This window comes from Rhinopithecus roxellana, chromosome 14 (genome assembly GCF_007565055.1).
Source record: "Rhinopithecus roxellana isolate Shanxi Qingling chromosome 14, ASM756505v1, whole genome shotgun sequence".
In the NCBI taxonomy this organism is placed as follows: domain Eukaryota; kingdom Metazoa; phylum Chordata; class Mammalia; order Primates; family Cercopithecidae; genus Rhinopithecus; species Rhinopithecus roxellana.
Genome location: NC_044562.1, coordinates 86207488 through 86229550, shown reverse-complemented (window position 1 = coordinate 86229550; position 22063 = coordinate 86207488). Strand labels below are relative to the sequence as shown.

Genomic DNA, 22063 nt, shown 5'->3' with positions numbered 1-22063 from the left:
TGTTGGGAGTTGGCAGAATGCTGGGGAAGGGTCTGAGAGCACAAGGTAAACCTGCAAAGAAAACTGGCACTGCCCACGGGCCATGGCACAGTGACCCTTCCAGCTTCATCCCCCTACTCTCCTTCCCTCCCTCCCTCCCTCCCTCCCTCCCTCCCTCCCTCCCTCCCTCCCTTCCTTCCTTCCTTCCTTCCTTCCTTCCTTCCTTCCTTCCTTCCTTATCTCTGAGCCTCTACCATCTGCCAGGCACCGAGTTATCTGTGGAACTTACAGTCTGGTGAAGAATAAAGGTGCCAAATATTTTTAAGTGCAGAGGCTCTCTGGGATCATTTGTAACAGGGTGGGTGGTCCCTGATGCCTTCTCTGATTGCGGACACTCCTACAGATGGCAAAATGGAGGTTCAATGAGAGTAAGTGGCCCCAGTCAGTAAGCTCGGACAAATTTCCTATCCTAGGGTCTTTGGACTATATCAGATGACTTGCTGTGTCAGCAGGTGACATTTTAGAAGATCCAAGTTTTTGCTTCTTTAAGTAAAGGCAACTTTCCCTTAAAAACATCCTAAAAAATGTAATGCTTACCTCTTTTATGTTGACTTACAATTCATTAATGCCAACATATGTTTATACAGCACTTTATAATTTTCAGTGCACTGTAACTCATGTTATTTTATTGTAATTACCATCTTGTGAGTCAGGCAGGGGAGTTTGTTTGTTTCTTGTTTTAGCTTTTAACTCCCCATTTTATAGAAGAGAAAATAGGGGCCCAGAGAGGGTAAGCAAGTTATCTACAGATGCAGAGCTGCATCCAACAGAGGGCAGATCCAGGATCTGGGATCTGTTGATTGCTAGGTTGTTGCTTTTCAAACAAAGGTGGGTATGCGACATACATACACACACACTGTGTTTTAGGCATCCTCATTTTATGGGGCTGTAGCCAGAGTTGTTAGAACAAGTTAAATTGACATGACCTTTGCCTTTTGGTGGTTTATAGTCTAAATATGTTAAAAGAAAAAAGTTTCAAGTTTATTAATATACAAGAAACTTTTTTTTTTTCTGGGTATTGTCTATTCAGCCTATGCCAAGTCCTTCACACTTAAAAGGAACTAAAACACAGTTAGAGTGCACCTTAGCCCTACTTTCCTACTTGTATGTCATAATGTTCCTCTTTCTCTTCAACAGTAATGAGATTTGCCAGTGAATTGAGGAATTGAAGGAAAAAAAAAAGGAATCTGGGAATTTTGGTTTTCTGCTCTTTTGAGGAGAATTAGTGGATTATTCTAGATGCTCCCAGTCCTTGCTTTTTACTGGGCACCCTGGGCAGTGAGGTCCAAATTTGGCTTGTCACCAGCATCTCCTGGGATCTACCCCTGGAGCTTTTGTTTCAGAAGCCAGGATGAGGCTTATGACTGCTCTAAAGATGAACTTGGAATCCATTTACTTCATCTGACCACTCCAGACACCACAGTTCTTACTAATCTGCAAATTCCTGGGAATTAAGATAATAACAACCCATCAGTGACCTCTTCTACCCTCCAGATTATCTCTGTGTAATCCAGCTGCCACAGGGTAACTAGACGTGCAAAGGGAATAGCTTCTAACTCTACCACAGTTCCGTTGCCCATCAATTTATATGGCATATTTCTGACGTTGCTGAATTTTTTTTGGGCTCAAATAGGCCATTGTCATTATTTATCACCATGTATGTTGTGGCTGTAAGTCTACTTTTGATTCAATTAGAGAAATATTTGCCTACTGAGAGAACACCTCCTGTATTGGACTCTTGGCTTTTCTTTTGGTCATTAAAATGGTAGTGGCATATTTTAAAATTCGGTTTGCAGCCTTTAAATATGACATTTCCAAAAAATGTAAATCAAGGAATATCTTTAAATGTAAAACATCTGAAACCATGTGCATTATTAGGTTTAATAGAGTGTATATGAAAATGTCCCTGATATGTATATGAACATTGAAAGTAAAATTTATTAAAATATTCTTAAGGGAACAAAAATAAACCCCCCAAATCTTCAAACCAAAAGTAGTTGCCACTTCTACCAGTTATAGCCGTAGTTGCTTCTATGTATTGTAGTTTTTTAGCAAATTACTGTGAAATCAGGTTGGTTGGAACATGAATAAAAATGTACAACAAAAATGAATATACATTTGCCTTCATATTATTAATATATGGCAATGTTTTCTTTGATAATCCTCGTGCCATCATAATATTGCCCTTAAGATTAGGTATTATGTAACCCTAAATTGCAGGAAACACAATATGCCTGGAGGACAATTCTAGAATATGTAACTGGGAGAGTGCAATTGATAGAGAGTTTCCAGGGGTATTGAACCCAGAGATGGAGTACTTGGAAAGCCAGGTCCTCAAGAAAACCTATTGCAACATTTTAGTTCCCATCTAAAAAGAACATAATTAATTAGGATGTGAAATATGTGAGGCAACTGTATTCTTAGACCTTCAGTGGGTCCCTAGAGGATGCAGAAACACTGGCTAAACATAAGTTATGAATAGCATCTGCTAGAATGTAGCAAAGTATGTTTAAAAGAGTATACTTTTTCCCTTGTGTCTTTGATTATTGAAGACATTTTGGGGGGACAAATACTAGGGGGAAGTCTCTTTATGCAAATGTATTTCTGAATATAAAGGAGGAAAAAAGAGAGAAGCTTGTGTTACCTGCCAAAATTAGTTTTTAAATTTAAAACTCTTTTAGAAAATGATTAAACTTAGAACAACAGTAAGAAAATATGTACTGGATGAAATAGTTTTTAACCAGTGACATAAGTTTAGAACCAACCCCAAATAAGTTCTCATCACACTTTTCTTTCTCATTTGTCTTACTGCTCCATGTAATAGTTTTAAATGGCACTCTTATGAAATAAATAAATAAACACCAACCACATTTTTTTTCATATCCTGACCAATATTTTGGCTGTTTTACAGAAGAACTGGAATTCTGAAAATTAAATAAAGATTTCTGAAATGCTAACTTCAGAAAGTTTTATTTAATTTGTGGAATAATTTTGTTCTCTCCCTCTCCATTTTTTTTTCAATAAGGTCTTTATTAATTTAGTCTAGTTACTTAGTGCTTATATTAAATAATCTAATAAAAGCAGGGTTGTAACATAACATTTCCCAAATGTGAAGCAGCATCTATTACATGAGACAAAATCTTTATGCCGCAAAATTGTAAAAGCCATGTATAGAATTACAAGGCACCAAATGATACTGTAAATATTTCTAAAATAGAATGTTTCTGTAGTGTAAGGGGGTAGTCAGCTCAAAAAAAAAAAAAAAAAGTGACAGACAGCTGTATCACTATAGTTTATTCAGAAAGTACTCAAATTAATTTTGATTTTTAAATAATAATCTTCTTGATAATTTCTTCTGAAAGATAGAAATACGATTTAAATATAAAGGTTAGTATTTTTAAAGAGTAAAAAACTACTTTCTTTGTGTTTGTCAACGTTACCGGAATTCTTGCAAATAGAGAAGTTATCTGTGGGGATGGGAAACAGTGCGTTGTGTGTGTGTGTGTGCACACACTTGCATCTCTCGATTTTCAGATCAATTCATATGACAGTATATCTTCAGTGTTTATTTTGAATCATTGAATTATTTATTTTTGTCTGGCATTTCCTTTTGTATTGTTATAAATGTAGGATTAAATCCATTGTAGGCTCCCAGACAAGTATGTGGTGAGGTTTCATTAATTTGTGTAAGTTATAAAGGCACTTGAATAATATAAGATGACTCAAAAAGGCTGTTTCATTTTCCACTTACTTTTACCCCAATGCAAACCATTTGAAATATATATAGAGAGAGTCCTTAAAATCAAAGCAGAAGGTGTAGAAGAGTTAGGTTTATTCCAATAAGTTGTATTGGGGTACTGCTAAACTATGCATTAAAAAGGAAAATATGTGTACTTCAAAAACCATTTTTGTTTTGCCTTTTTTTCTTTTTCCTTATTGAAAAGTCATTTGCACCACAGGTTAAGCAATAATAACTAAAATTTATGTGTTTTTGCTGCTACAATTTGGTGATATACCACAGTCAGGCCACAGGTTAGAAATACTGGCTGAATTATTATATATTGCTGGGTCGTGATTTCCCATGAACTGATTTATGGATAAATAATTCTATGTTCTTATTATATAGGATAGACAGTTTTTCATTTCTTTAACAAAGCATAGCTGAACAACAGAAAATTATATGCTGTAGCATAAGAACACAACCACTCTGAGGAGGATAAACAGATGCAATCAATGTCATGAGTTCGCCTATTTTTACAAGGAGCCTCATCAGCAGTTGGTATTGTGGAAATAATACCAAGAACCAGAAGCCCCAAGGCTTAGTTCTTCTAAGGCTGGGGTTTTTATTGACACTCTTTTGCGGAGATCTTTTCCAGGGAGTTATGAGATATACAAACACCAGCCTTTTGATATTAAAGCTAATGTCTCACTTTTTTCTCAGGCTGAGTTTTCATTTTGCTTTAAAAATTAATGTTAAAATGCACCTGGAATAAAAGAAAATTATCCATCCTGCTGAATTATAAGAATACTGCTGCTATCTTGCTGGGTTGCTTATATCTGTTTCTCAGATTGGTTTGTGGGCTTTATTGTGCAGTATACCAAATCTGTATCTATTTTATCAGCATCTATCTACATACCACTGCAAACTGTGAGAATTGTTCTCATGTGCTTCACAGGCGGCCTGTTGTAGGCCTTCATGAAGTAAATATTTCTCACATTTGAGGTACAGGGGTAAAAGCTATCATCTTGGTTTATTTTAGGAGTAGTTTCTCTTAGCTATGTGTTTAGCAATAATACACTTCTCTGCTCAATTGTGAGCTCCATAATTACAGGGACAGTATATATTGAGGTTATCTTTGCATCTTAGTGACTTATGCTGGAGACACACAAGAAAAAATTGTTGAATGAATGCTTCATGCTTAATACAAACCCTTCTAATGGCTTAATACAAACCCTTCTAATGGCCCATTGATTATATTGTGTTATCATATTTTATTTTATTCTCAGATGTGATTGACTTTCTAAAAGCTTGAATCAAATATTGATCAACTATAATGTGTATTATCACCATTCTTTTGTTTTTATATAATTAGAGGCAAATAATACTAAAAATATGAATTATGCATTTACTGAGAATAGTAACTGTTTTCTTTGAGATAAATACCAAAAACATATGAACACAAACAACTATTGATATTTCTTTGGTGAAATGTCAGCTCTTTAACTCTGGCAGAATACTGCATTGAGAAAATAAAAAACTGGTTTCCATTATTGCATCTTTTTAATTTTAGACAAAAATTGCCTCCAGTCCCAATCTAATTTTATATCACTAATGGGAAATTTACCTACAATTGCATTTTGTTATTTGGTCTGTACACATTACACATTGAGTGGATTGGTACTCTATATTTTAGTGAACAGATTTGTCTGGATATAAACAGTTTTATTTATACTGTGCTCAATTCAATCATGTTAACATTTGTATGAATTTCAACCCCAAAATAAAGGCCCATAATTTGTGACTCAAAGACCTTGAAACAGCATCTGTAATAGTCTTCAACACCAAGCATTTTCTAAATGTTTGCAGATGATAAATTCCTTGTAAATAATAAAGATGATTGGAAAACAGTGTTTATGTCTCAAATGGCACTGTTGTGGGAAACTATTTTTTCCAGAGAAGTCCCAAGTGTAGCTGGCTTTTCAGTCTTCTGTGCCTATGATGTCACCTGTTTGCTCATTGGTCTCATTTATTCCTTGGTTTAACATTAAATGTCCAGACACTGCCTGATATGTGACTGTGGATGCACTCTGGCCCTCCTCTCCAGGGGCCCATTGTGTCGTTGGGCACTTTGACGTGGGTACATCCTCAGGGCAGAGGTAGCAGAGCTGAGCAGAAAGGATATTGCTCCAGTAGTTCAAAAACTTGCAAAATGAAGCCTAGGTTTTAGTCCTGGTTTTCATCCACTTAGGTCCTGAAAAGTCATTCTTCTTGGATCTTCAGCTTACTTCCAGGTAGAATGCTGAGTCCAGGCTGTTTTCATAAGGATAAACTAATGGTTATACAAAACGCTGTGCAAACTGTAAAGTAATGTAAAGGGATATTGTGATTAAATAAGTTTCTTATAAAATATACCAACCAAACAAGAATATTTATTGTACAGTGTTATAGAGAAAGGATTACTTCAGGTGGGTTATCAGGGTTGGAATTATTCGTATGGCAGAATTTCAAGAATAATATAGACAATTTCTAGAAGTGAATATTGGGGGTCAGTACTCTAGAGAGAGTGAGAATGTGATAAATTTTCAGACAAAAAATGGAAATTGCCACGCATTTAGCATCTACTATGTGCCTGGCTGAACTCAAGGGGGGGGTGTATGTGTGTGTGTGTGTGTGTGTGTGCATGCACATGCATGTGCACATGTATGAAATATTTCCTAATTTAATCATCACTAGTTTTTCTCATTTTTCAGATTGGGGTTACAAAACTTACTCATAGAATGTGAATGTTGGGAATAACATCTGTATGCTTGAGTTATGCCGTCATTATTGGCATTTCTCTAGTGCTGCAATATTATCCTCAGTGGCCACATGACTTGTTCTTTCTTCTTTGTCCTTGTTCACTACAATGGAGTGATTAGTGGGGTCCACATCCCTCCTTAGAAGCTGGGAAGAGGCTGTTATAATTGTAACTAGACATACCTACCTGAATTATTTCAGTTCTTTTTTTTCCCCTTGGAATGCATGCCGTTTTTAATCTACTTGCAGTCCAGTATCAGTTGAGCATCTCAAATCTGAAAATCCAAAATATTAAATGTTCCAAAATCTGAGATCTTTTGAGTGTCAACATGATGCTCAAAGGAAGTGCTCATTCAAGCATTTCAGATTTTGGATTTTTGGATTTGGGATGCTTATCTGGTAGGTATAATGCAACTATTTCAAAATCTGAAAAAATCAGAAATATGAATTGCTTCTGGTTCTCCAAGGATTTTGGATAAGGAATAGTCAACCTGTATAAATTAATCTCTGGAAGCTTTGCTTTATTGTTCTTATGTCTACACTAAGAAACTTACAAGGATCTATTTTCCCTCTGACCTATACAGTGTGCTACTGAGTCAGGCATTCATGGCCTCCCGAAACTTGGAACCAGTCTTTTCTTCTAGTTTGCCTCTCAGTTGAGCCAGTGTGATAACAAGAAGAATGAGAGCCTGGTCTTTGAAGTGAATCTGAGCTCTGCTACTTGCTAGTAATATTACCTAGGCTAGTTAAGATAACCCATCCCTTCTGAATCTCCGTGTCCTCATGGAGGGAGTTGAAACTAGATATTCGTGGGTAAAGAACTGATAGAGAAATTGGAGGTACACCTATACTAGGTTTGGTGGTGCAGAAAATAAGAGACTGAGGGAACAGAGAGATTGTCATAGTGTTTTTGTTTTAAAGTAGGGAAGGGCTAGGTGCAGTGGCTCATGCCTGTAATCCCAGCACTTTCAGAGGCTGAAGTGGGTAGATTGCTTGAGCCCAGGAGTTCGAGACCAGTCTGGCCAACATGGTGCAACTCTGTCTCTATAAAAATACAAAAATTAGTCAGGTGTGGTGGCACATACCTGTAGTCCCAACTACTCGGGAGGCTGAGGTGGGCAGTTGACTTGAGGCTGGGAGACAGAGGTTGCAGTGAGCTGAGATCTCACCACTACACTTCAGCTTGGGTGACAGAGCCAGACCCTGTGTCAGAAAAAAAAAAAAAAGTAGAGGAAATCTCAATCTACTTATAGGTCAAAGGAAAGAAGTCACTGAGGAGCAAGGATGGAAGAAATGAATGGGGAAGTGGTGGGAATAGAAGATGGGACATATTGATGTATACTCCTCCTTTGTGATTTAAAACAAAAGTCTTTTATAGACACATGACTGAAAGCTAATATGATAAAAAATCTTTTGAGTCAATATATTTTGAAATAAACTGACTATATCTTTAAGACACATTAAAAAGGTCAAAAGGATGACTAAATTATTGAGATTAAATTACATTCAGGCTCTTTACTAATTTTTACATTTAATGTGCACAATACTCTTGTAAGATCGGTACTTTTATTGTTCCGATTTACAGATGAGAGGATTGAGGTATGGAGAATTTTAAGTAACTTGCTAGGGTTACATAATTAGTAGGTGGCAGAGCCAGGATGTGAACAGAGGCAATTTAACTTGGAAGCCTGCATTCTTAGTCACTATGGTATACTGCTTCCCAATTTGATTTCCTCAATTAACACTTGAGTACTATTCCAAGTAATATTTTTGTCTATTTTATATCAGGGAAGGAAGACTGTTCTAAGGAATGATTTTCCAAAGAGGATTAATACAGTGCATTAGACAGAGATCCTGTTTGGAGGAAAGGCTCATTAAGAGTTACTCCAAGCCCCTACCTGGCTGGAACAGAGAGGGCTTCCAGCGATAGCTCTCCAGCAGATCTTGTACCTGCAGACCCTGGTAAATAGCTGAGCAGAGACCATGACTTCTAGGACTAGAAGGTTAGTTAATAAGGTGCAAAAAAGGAAAAGCATGCACTTCCCATTGCCTGGGAGAATAGCGTGTGCCAACAGCTCTCTTCCAAGATATAGAAACCAACCTGTAGCAGCTGCTCTATGTGGAGGTATTAAGTGTTGTTAAAACACCTGTGTGTGTCTAATTCTAGCCCAAACAAGTCGTCTTCCAGCTCATCGGGGGAGGGGGTAAGAATTTACCTATATGGAGATTCTATTTCCAGTAGAATGAGTTGTCTATTATATCCTGTAGAGATTTCTCTCCCTCCCCTCTCTAAAAAATCGAGGTATAATTTACATACCAAAATGTATGGATGTTAAGTGATTAGTCTGATAAATTTTGACAATTTGTATAACCATGCAACACCATGCCAAACAAGAAAATCCTCATATGTCCCTGTCTATGCAGTGCCCCTTTCTGTCCCTCTGACTTCTATCCCCATTAGATTAGTCTTGCCTGTTCTTATATTTCATATAAATGAAATCATACAGATATATTCTGTTGTGTCTGGCTGTAGTGTGGTGTGTATTCTTACAATGGCATACTTCTTTACAATAAAAAGGAATCAACTACTGACACCACAACAGCTTGAATGAATCTCCTGTGGAGTTGTGCATTGAAGCTTGTAGGGTCCTTTTTGTTATATTACTTGCATAGTCTTAGTAACCAAAATGACCCACAAAATCTCCTTCTTTTACTTGCCTATCATAGTGCACAGTTGTCAGCTTCATTCCCCGCCCCATTCTCTCATATATTATCTGTGTGACTTTAGAACACAGCCAATTTATGTTCAACTTATGGGTGATCATGATAATGACTTTTGAAAGGAATTTAAAATTGTAGAATGATTTTTTTTAAAAGGAAATATGTTAGACATGTTACATGGTTTCTTTTTAGTATTTGCAAATGTCAGGAGTAAAAGAAGCAAGGAAGCAGACCCACTCTCTCGTGGGTGGCTGTCCAGTGGGCCCTGGATGTTCATTTCATGACTACTACATGCTGCGTGCTGTGCACTTTTCATTGTCATGAGAGAGAATGTTAAGAAAACTATCCCCGCAAGAAAACAGCTTTTCTTGGCAAGTGAAATATGACTTAAGGAGCCAGAACTGGAGACATACGGTACTATGAATGAGAGCTGTGTTACTTTATTGGATCTGAGTCCAGGCACTATTTATACTGCAGCATATTCAGCACCAGATTGTTAAATCTTAATACTGAAACAGTGTATCATTTTAATATTTTTGTTCTGTTTATTCCCTGTTTTCAAGCATTATGTCAAGCATTGCGCATTCATTTATTTCATGTTGGACAGGACGTGCCCTGACCAGAAAGTTCATTTCCTATTGTTGGAGTTTTGCCCCGTAGCTATCATTTTGTGAAGCTTTTAAACGTTCACTTGGGTACACAGGTGTTCTCTCTTTGATGACAATATATATTTTTAAAGAACAGTGTAGTTGGACTCACCTGTATTGTCAAAAATAAAAATGCTGTTTTTCTTTGATCACTAAAGTATCACTGCTTTTTATGTGTGGCAATTTCTGACATCCTGGAGACCGTGGGATTTTTCATTGCATACAAATAAAATTTTTGTTACCGTGTGTCATATGTGAAATGGGTTTCTCTATTTTTCTTCATCAATGTTATGTGTGCCCTGTGTCCCAGATAAAATGGGCCTATCTTATGAATAAGTTAGCATTTTCACCATATGTTGCTGAAACCATCCCATGAATCTTCCTCTAACAAGGGTATTCCTAAAATTGCTGCTGTACGTAGCCCCAGCTTAAAAAGGATTTTTATTATTTCTTCATTGTTATGCATGTTTACCATATGCAGCAGGAAATCCACAGGGAAAAAGTACTATTATCACTGTCTAAAGAGCTGAGGAATTAATTAAAAAAAGAGGAAGTTGAGGGCATCTTTGCCATTTCTGATCTGTGGTCAGTCACCGTGGTATTGCATTTGGCCTGGGAAAGCAGCCCCACTGCCTGCTGAAACGCAGACATGGGAGCGAACTCTGACTGCTTCATGAGCTCCAAATGCTGTTCGCACTGGGAATCGCACCACAGTCAGGATGTAACTGCGTACTGAGCCCACACACAGGAATTTTCTTGTACAATTCAAAACTGAATCTTATATTTACTTAAGGCTTACTTTTTTTTTTTTTTTTTTTTTTTTTTTTTTTTTTTTTTGTCTATGAAATCAGCAGTCCTGTATATTTAGCATCAGCCTTAAGTTAGAATGTGAAACAATTCTGGGGGGAAGGAAGTATCCGTATGGTTTTCTAAGTAATTTAAGAAACAGGAAAACATAAAAGAACTGATTGTCTGTGATTAAACCTCATTCTTTCCTTCCCATCTTCCTGTATAGTTAACTAACTCAATTGTCAGCCAGAAAGAAATAGCTTATTGCTCTGGGTTGTAAAATATCTGAGTGGGCCTTGGATGTTGATGATTGAATGACCTTCTTAACATTGAACAAACAATGGGAAGGTTTAATAAATAGCAGATATGTGTTTATTATGTTTTTCTTCCCTGTGCAGGAATAATCAAGCTGGGAAGGTGGAACCCTCTCCCCCTCAGTTATGTGACAGATGCACCCGACGCGACAGTGGCCGACATGCTACAAGATGTCTATCATGTTGTGACGTTGAAAATCCAATTACAAAGGTGGGTGTTTCTGAACATCTGCTTTTCCTTACTCTCAGAGCTGTTCCATCAATCATAGATTCACTGCAAAGATTAGCATGTCCTGTCTTTATTAATTTCTGGACGTTGGACAAAATGAAAAGAAGGAGAGAGAAGGAGAGAAGGAGAAGGAGGGCCCTTCCCCAGGTGTCTTTATAGTCACATTCTAATTACTTTATGCTTTGTTTTCAGAAGCAGTGAAGTGGTAACCTAGGGGCAGCTTGACAAATCATTAAAAATCTATAGCCCTTAGGAGGAACTTTACACAGTCCCTTATTCGATGGGTCCTTTAGGCCTGGTTAAATGTGTAGCACATAGTATTTGAAGAATAAACACCTCTGCTGTTTTCAGGTTTGTGTTATGCGGGGAGAGTTTTGTTCTTGTAGGAGGTTTAGCAAGAATGTCCTGACATAGGAGATCTTTTTCTTCCCTTTCTGAGGCCACATCAAAACAAACAAACAAACAAACAAACAAAAAAGAACACTTTGTGGCCTGCAGAGATTCTGGGGATGATTTCTTTATTTTTTCAAATATGGCATCCAGAGCAAGATATCCCTCTAAAGAACTGGAGGTTCTTTGCAGTCTTTTATTGTAAAGTGCCTGCTAGGTGTGATTTAAGGAGTGTTGTCCCTTAGTGTAAGTGTTTTGGATCTCCCCTTTTTCGGGAATTTATACTTTAAAAATGGACCCCCGGCATCCCCATCTGTGTCTATGAATGGGTGAGGATCTTAAAAGTCATTTTTTGGTTCAGAAAGCAACTCTGAGCCATTCTATGAGGGTGAGGGTGGGCCTTCCGACTGCAAATCTGACGGGGAATGTTTGTTTACAGTTAACCTTAGGCATGCTCAATAATTACATTTGTATTGGGGAAGTTTATAACCACACTGCCATGCCATCTCCATCAACACATTGGAAAAATCATATTTTATAAAAATAGCATTTCTTGTATCGGAAGTGACTAGTTTTCTTGGATGAGTGGGAGGACAAACTTAAAAGAGACCCCTTGGGCTCTAGCAAAGTCTTGGAGAAGCAGTTTTACTTCTCTTCCTTCACTTAGACCCCATTCTTCAGCATATCTTCTGCAGCTCCCACAAGACCCAAGAATAGCTGCTGCACTGTCTCCTCTTTGGTCAAGGGCCCTGGGTGAGGTGTGTGTATTGTTCATTCTTGATCTGTTTTGCAGTTGTTCAAAGTTGGAAGACTTGCCTGCGGAGCAGTGGAACCATGCCACAGTCCGCAATGCCTTAAAGGAACTGCTCAAAGAGATGAACCAGAGCACATTAGCCAAAGAATGCCCTCTCTCCCAGGTCAGTATCTTCAGGTGGGGGTCTGGGAAACAGAAGAAGCCATTGGTAGACTCTCCAGCAGTGGGGTTCCTTCTTCTTAAACAACTGTCTTCTCTTTTATTTATAGACTTACACTGCATTTGAGGTATAAAAGATTATGTTGCTTCTGGTTGTAGAACAGAAGTTATAACTTATTGGCTGGGCATGGGGTAGCTCATGACTGCAGTCCCAGCACTTTGGGAGGCTGAGGCAGGCTGATTGCTTGAGCTCAGGAGTTCGAAACCAGCCTGGGCAACATGGCGAAACCCCATCTCTACAAAGAATACGAAAATTAGCTGGGCGCGGTGGCATGTGCCTGTAGTCCCAGCTACTTGGGAGGCTGAGGTGGGAGAATTGCTTGAGACTGGGAGGGAGAGATTGCAGTGAGCCAAGATCACACCACTGTACTCTAGCCTGATTGACAGAGTGAGACCCTGGATCTCAAAAAAATAAAAAATAAAAAATAAAAATTAGCATTTATTGAGACTTCAGGGTAAGGAGAGAGTATTAAAACATTTTATGTATACAGGCTGGGCATGGTGGCTCACACCTGTAATCCCAGCACTTTGGGAGGCTGAGGCCAGAGGATTCCTTGAGCCCTGGAGTTCGAGACCAGCCTGGGTAACATAGCGAGATAGCGAGACCCTGTCTCAAAAAAAAAAAAAAAAAAAAAAGGAAAATAAACGTTTTACATATACAGTCATTAACTTCTCACGTATTTCATCGGCGATAGGGACCAGTGTCTCCATTTTATAGATCAAGAAATAGGAGCTTAGAGAAGCACTTACATTCACTGCCTAAGCATACTAGCTGGCTAAGTGGTAGGTTGAGATGCTACTTCCCACAGCCCCCTTTCAAAGTGGATGTTCCAGATTGTTGTTTTACTTGATCAGCTGGATGAGTCAGCCATGCTAAACCCATCTATGCGTGATTTATTGGACCTTTTGCTTGTCTGGTGTAGAGAGATGATCTTTACATCATATGCATTTGTAGCGGTTTTACAGTGAATTCACTGCAAGAAAATGCATCTTGAGGAAAAGTGATACTCCATTTTTTAGGGAACGTAGCATACACTAATACAAGCCATGAAAATGAGATTGAGAGGATCAAAAGAAGAGCAGTGGACGAAAGGGCTGCCTTTTCCATTTGTGTTCATGAACTGGGACCCCATTTTTTTCTACGGTTGAGATAATATTTTGATTCTGGTGGATTAGGGCTGCTGTAGAAATGAACACAGTTGACAAATTATTTAAAGCTTTGAATGGAAATCTGTTTCCTGGTGTGAGCTGCTACACATGATTTAAGACAATGTCTGTTAAGTTCAAGGGAAAATGATGAGAAACCTATTACAGAAACTTGCTCTGCCATGAGCTTTGTTCCAGGGTAAGGGAGTCTCTGAAAGATAGGAAGGCTATTGGTTAAGAGCATGTATCCTGGAATCAGAGCTGGATTCATGTCCTGGTTGACAAACCTCTATAACCTTACCTTTATGAGCCCCGCTTGTTTGGTTAGTAAAACTGAGTAGTAATGGTTCTGAGTTATATAAAGAGGATTAAATGATTGGAAATTACATAAAATGCTTGGCCTAATGCGTGGCATGCAATGATGCACTATAAACAGTATCACCTATTATTATTGAGATATTATGTGAACTGAATATGTGTGTGTGTGTGTGTGTGTGTGTGTGTGTCTTTGAGGGTGTTTTGGAATTTGGATCCTCTGAAGCAAAGTATGCTGTTAATATTTTTGCTTCCAAAAAAAATTAAGAAGGCATGTATAGGCAGCTAGATAGAAAAGGACATTATTCTGACCTTATGTTTAGGACTTTTCATGCACGCCATTTTAAAACCTACCTGTAGATATGTTTGTAGATGTTAAAGCCTTGTTGCATACAAAGTTGTCAAATGCATATTTTGATTATGTTAGTGATACAGAGGAACTGGATAAAGAACGAGTTAGGAAAAGCTGTCAATAATTTTTCCCAAATTTCACAATCATTCACAATTAATTTTCTCTTGCATTCACATAGAAGTCAAAATGGGCTTTGCCTGAAAGTGTACAAGCCTCTAACTTTATATTACCAATTCAGAAATTTATCCAGAGCTTCTGAGGCAAGTGGAAGTTTAGTCCAAACTGTTGTATCATGACAATCATGTTTGGTTATGATTACAAATATGACTAGAGAGGCAACATGAGTGAGGAGAATCCAGATCAGGACCTGAGAGCCCTGGGCTCTAATCTCAGTTCTTTTATGGCAGATATGTGATCCTGGGCAAGTCCATTCACTTCTCAGAGCCTCATTAAACTCTTCTATAAGCTGGGCATCATTGTATTTGCATGTTTCATATAATTCGGAGGGTTGTCTTGTGATGTCCAAATGAGATCATCTTTACTCCTATTATAGAAACCTCTTTCTCCCTCCACTCTCTGCTGTCATGGTTTGCCCATGTAGTTGCCTGACCTAAACAGTTCCTTCTCCTTCACCCTTCTGTTTGATCCTTTGGGTTCCATCACTTCTCCATCTAAAATCTTTTTCGCTTGTGCCACTGCTTTGTTCATTCTTTTATCACCTGTCATCTAAAATGTTTCAGGTTTTCTTGCCTCATGACTTTTCTCCTGCTACCTGATTCTCCTGTGTTCCTTGTTTATAATTCCCCAGTCACTCCCCCTACCCACCCTATGGGAAGTACAGACTCCATAGCATAAGGACCATCAAGATGACACTGTTCAGCCTTATATTTCACTAGAGCTGCCTTCTTCCCTCTTCCTGCACTCATCCTATATCCAGAACACATTAAATTAATTATTTTGAAATGTTTACCATTGCTCAAAATATCTCTTGAGAGTGGGAGCAACCTAACTAGTATAGCATTACAAATCTAACAAAGCCACCTTCTGTATTATCTTAAAAATTGATGCCGAGTTTATATTCTAGTCCATATACCTATTTTGCTGTTTTTTGTTTTTGTTTTTTTGAGATGGAGTCTCATTCTGTCACCAGGGCTAAAGTGCAGTGGCGTGATCTCAGCTCAGTGCAACCTCCGCCTCCCTGTTCAAGCGATTCTCCTGAGTCAGTCTCCTGAGTAGCTGGGACCATAGGTGGCCGCCACCACGCCTGGCTAATTTTTTGTATTTTTAGTAGAGACACGATTTCACCGTGTTAGCCAGAATGGTCTCGATCTTCTGACCTCGTGATCCACCTGCCTCAGGTTCCTAAAGTGCTGGGATTACAGGCGTGAACCACTGCGCCTGGCCCCTATGTTTTAAATATTTTTTAAATGCCATATAATCATTTTGCCTGTTAAGTTAGGAATCTCCTGTCCACATGATACCAGTTCTTCAGGGAGATGTACCTTATTAATCTCTGGCTTTGGAAGCCCCTGCACACAATCCTGGTGACTCTAGAGTCCTTCAGTTTGACATTTGCTTGCCTTTGCATACATGATTTCACCTGGCTAGAATGCACTACTCTTTTCTACTTGATGAAATTATCTTTCAGATTCCAGCTGGAGAGTCACTGCTAGTGAGGTGCCTCAACCTCCTGGTTGAAGTAGTTGCTACTTCTGCTCTTAGTAGCCTTTGTAAATACCCCTGTCACAGCACTTATCTCAGCCTGTTGTCATTGTTACCTGCCAATTTCCATCACTAGATGAGCTGTCCACAATAACAGGGGCCATCTCTTATTGATCTTTGTGTCCACAGCATTCAGCATAATGTATACTTTGTATGTAGCTATTACTATAATGCAGGAGTTTAACCTTTTAGCAGGATAATTCTTTGTGGTGGGGGGGCCACCCTGTGCATTGCAGCATCCCTGTCCATTACCCACTAGATGCCACTAGCATGCCACTATACCCCTTCCCCCAGTTGTGACGACCAAAATGTCTCCAGATGTTGCCAAAGGTCCCATGACAGGAGCAATACCACTCTCACTCAACCAATTCTCTGATGTGCTTAATGAATTAAGTTTAAAAATGTTTCAGAAAGTGTAGTTTTATTAGTATGTAAAGTTAAAGTTTTATTATTATTACAGTGTTCTTGGCAGCTCCAAAACATTTTGAACTAGAAACAGTGAATAGAATAATTTGGTGATTGATGCCCAGCACATTTCAGTTAAACAGGGGCTCATTTCTATTGTTTAGATTTGGGGGAGATTTGATTTAGGCTTCTGATATGTTGTGTGATTATGGAAAATCTCACTGAGATAGCTTGTTTCAGCTAGCATGGATATGTAATGTGGACCGTGGCATTCATCCTACGGCCATTATCCTTAAACATTCCAGATTATTCACTTAAATTGCATAGCTAGATTGTAATTTAGTGTGGAGATAAGCACGCCCATTTTGTTGGTGGTTGTCACAGAACAGATGCATGCAGTTTTTGTAGTTCAGCCTATGTAAAGTGAAACAGAATGCATTTTTGTTCTAAGCAAGGTGAAACAGTAATTCAGCAGTATATTTCCACTGGCATTCCTGGAGTCCTGATTAAGAATCAGGTACTTTGCGATGGGTTGGGGATACAACAGTGAATATGAGGGAGGAACTAAAATCCTTTCAATATAGGAAGAAGAGAGTGAGGCAGCCAGTACTACTCACCTTAGGTGAGAAAGGTGGCTTGTTGGGTTTTTCAAAAATAGACTCAACTCATGAGTAAAAGATTCCTGTTATTGAAATAATTTTTCCTTATTCCCTTAAAAGCTAAACCATTTTAGGTGATTCTTCACTCGAGTTTGGCAATTACATAAGGGAATGATTCAGTGGATAGTTCATACTTTATTGAACACCCCAGTAGTCTGCAGTTCAAAAGAGCAGCCTTGAAGGCAGAAGAAAGGTATGGAGAAGTCCATAAAAGTGCAACAATTGTAGCCTGAGGTATATATATTTAAAACAGGGAAGTAATGATTTAGCCGTTCTCTGTCTGGCCAGATGCTTGGAAAGTACAGATTGTGGTTGTGTGTCTGCATATTTATTTTTGATTTCACCTTTCAAAGTGTGTTTAAGTGCTGGCACCTCTTCCTTTCCCTCCAATGTCTCTGTGAGTAACCACTCGCAGCCTCTTTCCTCTGCCACTGGCTGTCCTGAGCATCCTAATTTAGCAGATCTTAGGCGTAGTCCTCCCTTATTAAATAGTCCTTAGCTGTTCCAATTTGAAAACATTATGATTGCATCTTTCTGTGGCTTACTTATTCTTACTTGAGGAAGAGTTGAAAGACCTAAGGTTGGCTTTTGATTGCAAAACCCCAGGTGCTCAGGGTTTTGACCCATTTAAGTAAGTAGAGGTACCAGTACCTGCCTTGTGCATCTCATAGGCGATCTTGATGTTCAGATGGGATGACTAAAGAGACAGTCTTGTTAACTGAAAATTGTGGGTTTTTTTTTTTTTTCTTTTTGAGACGGAGTCTCGCTGTGTTGCCCAGGCTGGAGTACAGTGGCATGATCTCAGCTCACTGCAGCCTCTGCCTCCCGGGCTGAAGCAATTCTCCCCCCCTCAGCCTCCCAAGTAGCTGGCATTACAGGTGAGCGCCACCATGCCCGGCTAATTTTTGTGTTTTTAGTAGAGATGAGGTTTCACCACGTTAGCCAGGCTAGTCTTGAACTCCTGACCCCAAGTGACCCTGCTGACTCGGACTCCCAAAGTGCTGGGATTATAGGCATGAGCTACTGCACCCAGCCTGAAAATTGTGATGAAAAAAACAATTTGCAAGTGCATGCAACTTCCAATGTGCTCCACTCCTACACGTTCTCTGTGACTCTAGACATGTTAAAATATTTTTTATGGTAAAATATACATAACATGAAGTTTGCCATTCTAAACATTTTTAAGCTTACAATTGAGTAGCATTAATTACATTCACAGTGTTGTGCAACCATCACCCCTGTCTCTTTCCAGAATTTTTTCATCACTCCAAATGGAAAGTCTAACCTTTAAGCAACAATTCCCTATTCACCTCTCATCCTGACCCCTGGTAGCCTCTATTCTGTATTCTGCCTCTGTGAATTTGCCTATTCTACCTACCTTGTGTAAGTGGAATCATAGAACATTTATTTTGTGCTGATTTATTTTACTTAGCATGTAGACATGTTTTTGAAGCAGCTCTGTCCCGTGGTGCTGGTTGAGACTTTATTGCTAAATATTTGAGGAACAAAATGACTGACTAAAGTTATTGAACTGCAAAGAAGTTACTAGATTTCCAGTGTGACAATGATGTGGCACTCATATAGTTTGCCTTTAGAAATAGACTGTAGGATAATTATTTCTGTCATCCTAAGCAAGCCTTACCCATTTGGACTTAACTCATATGTACAACATGCCAAAACAGTTGAGCAGTGAAATCGAGCAGCCAATTGGGTCAGCAGAAAAAAAAAAAATTGAGCATGTGTTCATCATATATAGTGACTGATCAACTGCATGGACCAGAATCATGTTAACCGGTTGTCAACTGTCCATTTAATTTAACCTAAGTTCATGTATGTAGTGGGGATGCATCATGTCTCGTGTTAACCAGTTGCTAACTGTCTGTTTTAGTTATTTTCATGTGAGGTTGTTTTAGTTTGTGTCCCAATCTCATGAACTCATGTTGAAGAAGGTTCACAAATGACAGCTTGAAAATAATTCCTAACCAGGGGATTGCAGTGACCATAAGAAGTGATTGCACAGTGGGGAGAAAGATGACATTTGTTGATTCCACATCTTGTGCTAGGCCTTTTACACAAATCATCTCAGAGAATCCTTACACTCTCTGATGCAGGAGACAGTATCCCCAGTCACAGGTGAGGGTGCTGACGTTAGACAAGCGAGCCATTCAGTGACAGCTTAGGGGAAGAGCTCTCAAATGTAGTGTTTTCATACTCCGAAGTTCAGAGGAAGTGTTTCTTTCCCTTAAAATGGCAACAGTTTTCAATTCTGATGTTATAGCTCAGAAGTGGGGATAGAGTGGGATAGTAGAAGGCTGCCAAATGACATTAAATGAATTTTTTTCATGACAAAGCAATTCCTCCAAATCACTTTTTTTCCCTTTACCTAATTGAGGTATCATTATATTCTCATGTTTAATATGTTATTTAGCATATCACCAAGCAGATTGAAAAGGCCGAAAATGAGCACAGAATGCACACATCACTCATTGCCTGTCTTTGCTCTCTCCTTCATGCAGACATAGAAGAGGAGGCTAGGGGATGCCCCTCCTCCACCCCCAAACAGGGAATTCTCACTGACAGAAAATGTAATTCTTCACATTGGTTTAAAAATATTCTTCTTCATAGCAAGTGTATTATGTGTTTTCAGCTTAGCTACTCTTAGTACCACACTGCTTTTCAAACAAATAAATCCCACCAAGCCAAGCAGAATGTAGTGAAGGATATCCAGTTATTTTATCTTTTGTTTTATTTTGGGAAAAGGGGATGCTCAGATCTCTGTTTTTCTAAGTGTATCGTACAAATCATTTTAACCTGTGTTTATTACTTTGCTTTTTCCTATTAAGTTTTAAATTCCCTTTAGGTTCCATAGTTTTCTTTGATTCTAAACTTCTTAATTAACTTATATAGGGGACCTGAGATCACAAACTTCATGTTTTCCTTTTTTTTTTTTTTTTGCTGTTGTTACCTTGTTTTTTGTTTTGTCTAAAGTACTGGTTGCAGCATCAGCTGTTGATCTTGTGGTCGCTGATGGAGGTGGTGGTGAATGTTTCCTTCCATTCATTCGTTAGTCTCCCTTCTTAAAAGACCCATGAAATACTGGTCCACTAACAGAGTGTCTTCATGGTGCCTCCCAGTGCTATTCGACTATGGGAAAGATGTTTTTCATTCTGAGCTTCTGGGGCCTCAGTTTGAAAATGGAACCATGCTTATAATCATATGTAACATCTATTCTCTGGGCTAGTTGAAAAACAAACAAGTGAGTTAAAAATTTGTTTCAGGAACCTAAAAGAAAATTTATTTTTAGATAGATCAATCTAGCTATCATAAGTATTTAAATAACAATATTATAAAATTTATTCTCTTATAGTTTGGCTTACAGCAAATTCAAGTCTGCCTAGTAAACTTTGGAATAAGTAAAGAAAAATCTAATATAGTTTGATTTCTTAAATACCTTATTTTTTAAAAATTCCAGATATTAATGGCAAACTAAATGTCAAATTGACTACAAACAAGGACACCTAGACTTCATCTCCCATCCAAAAATCTTTGTACTTAAAATTTCATAATTAACTACAAAGAAGTCAGAAATTTTCAAGTTTCTGTAGTTGGAAAGACATTTTAACCCTTTTAATTTATCTTAGAATATAATATTATTCATAAAATAGCTTTGTCTGCGGCCACTGTTTATGTGGTGGTTTGTGGCTGTGTCTCAGTATCTGAGTGGGAACTGCCTCACTTGCCCATTATACATGTACCCTCATCCTTTCTTTTTCACAGCCCGGCACCGTGCAAAGCGATACATGCTTAGTAAATGCAAAATCATTTTAATATTGGCCTTAGTAAATCATAGTTCCTCGGTTTAAGTGTTAAAAATAGCAATACACATGTTTTCTGGATTATTTGTATTAGTATTGCTTTGTATAAACAGGGATATTCAAGTTGGTAGCATTCTGGATTGAAAAAGTTGACTCAGATCTTGTTCCTTTATCAAAAAGATGTGGATTCTAAAAGTCCAACTGTATGGTTGCTTTAGAATGATTGGAAAACAAAGAGCAACATAAACTGCAAAATTATACATATTTTAAAAGGAAAAAATTGAATTAGATCTTTTTTGGCAAGGTGGTAGGTGGGAAAGATTTTAATTATTACTTATGCCATTCTGCATCAACTGTATCTTATCAGGTTTATGATGCTATTGATTGTAAGATGGATCTCTATTTCAGTGATGTTCAAGTATAAAAAGTGGATGAAATATGGTAAATACAGATTCTGTGTGTCCCAGTATCTTTGGAGAACATTGTTTCCTGTAGAGTAATAGCACATGCTGGGTTCATGTTAGCCCCTTTCAACTTTACATATCATTAATTAAGTTTTGATGTTCTAGATATTTAATGGACACTAACATCGAGATGTGTAGTATGTGTCCAGAGCATGCTAGTGAAGCCTAGTGATTTAGATTCAGATTATGAGAATTTAACAGTCTAATTTAGGGTTAAAAAATATTCATGAAACTGTAATAATCAGACATAACATGGCTTTGCTTTTAAAATATTCCCAAGGTATTCTTTTTATCTTCTGATTTTAAAGTCTTCTGAGGATGGACTATAACAATTCTTATCATTAAAAACTATTTTGGGTATTAGATCTGTATAAAGACCTGCAGGGAATTGTCATAAACTCAAACAGACTTTTCTGGTGATTAAAGATTCTCATCTAGGAAATTTGTTCGCTACTTATTATTATTTTTTTGTTTTGTTTTGTTTTTTGCCCAGTTCATAGTTCAAACCTGTTTATGTTTTTGTTCTGTAATCAGTAGAGGTAACAACTTATTTATGATTATCTGGG

At 38.0% G+C, this 22063-nt stretch overlaps 1 protein-coding gene across 3 annotated transcripts in view; it reads left to right on the top strand.

Moving 5' to 3' along the window:
- The window catches only part of SATB2 (SATB homeobox 2), a 202135-nt gene that overhangs the window by 78191 nt on the left and 101881 nt on the right, over positions 1–22063 (top strand). For all 3 annotated transcript variants that reach the window (XM_010373689.2, XM_010373697.2, XM_030917024.1), the window contains 2 exons: positions 11112–11238; positions 12440–12563. In XM_010373689.2, the coding sequence (XP_010371991.1) occupies positions 11112–11238; positions 12440–12563 (251 nt within the window). The remainder of the gene's footprint in view (positions 1–11111; positions 11239–12439; positions 12564–22063) is intronic.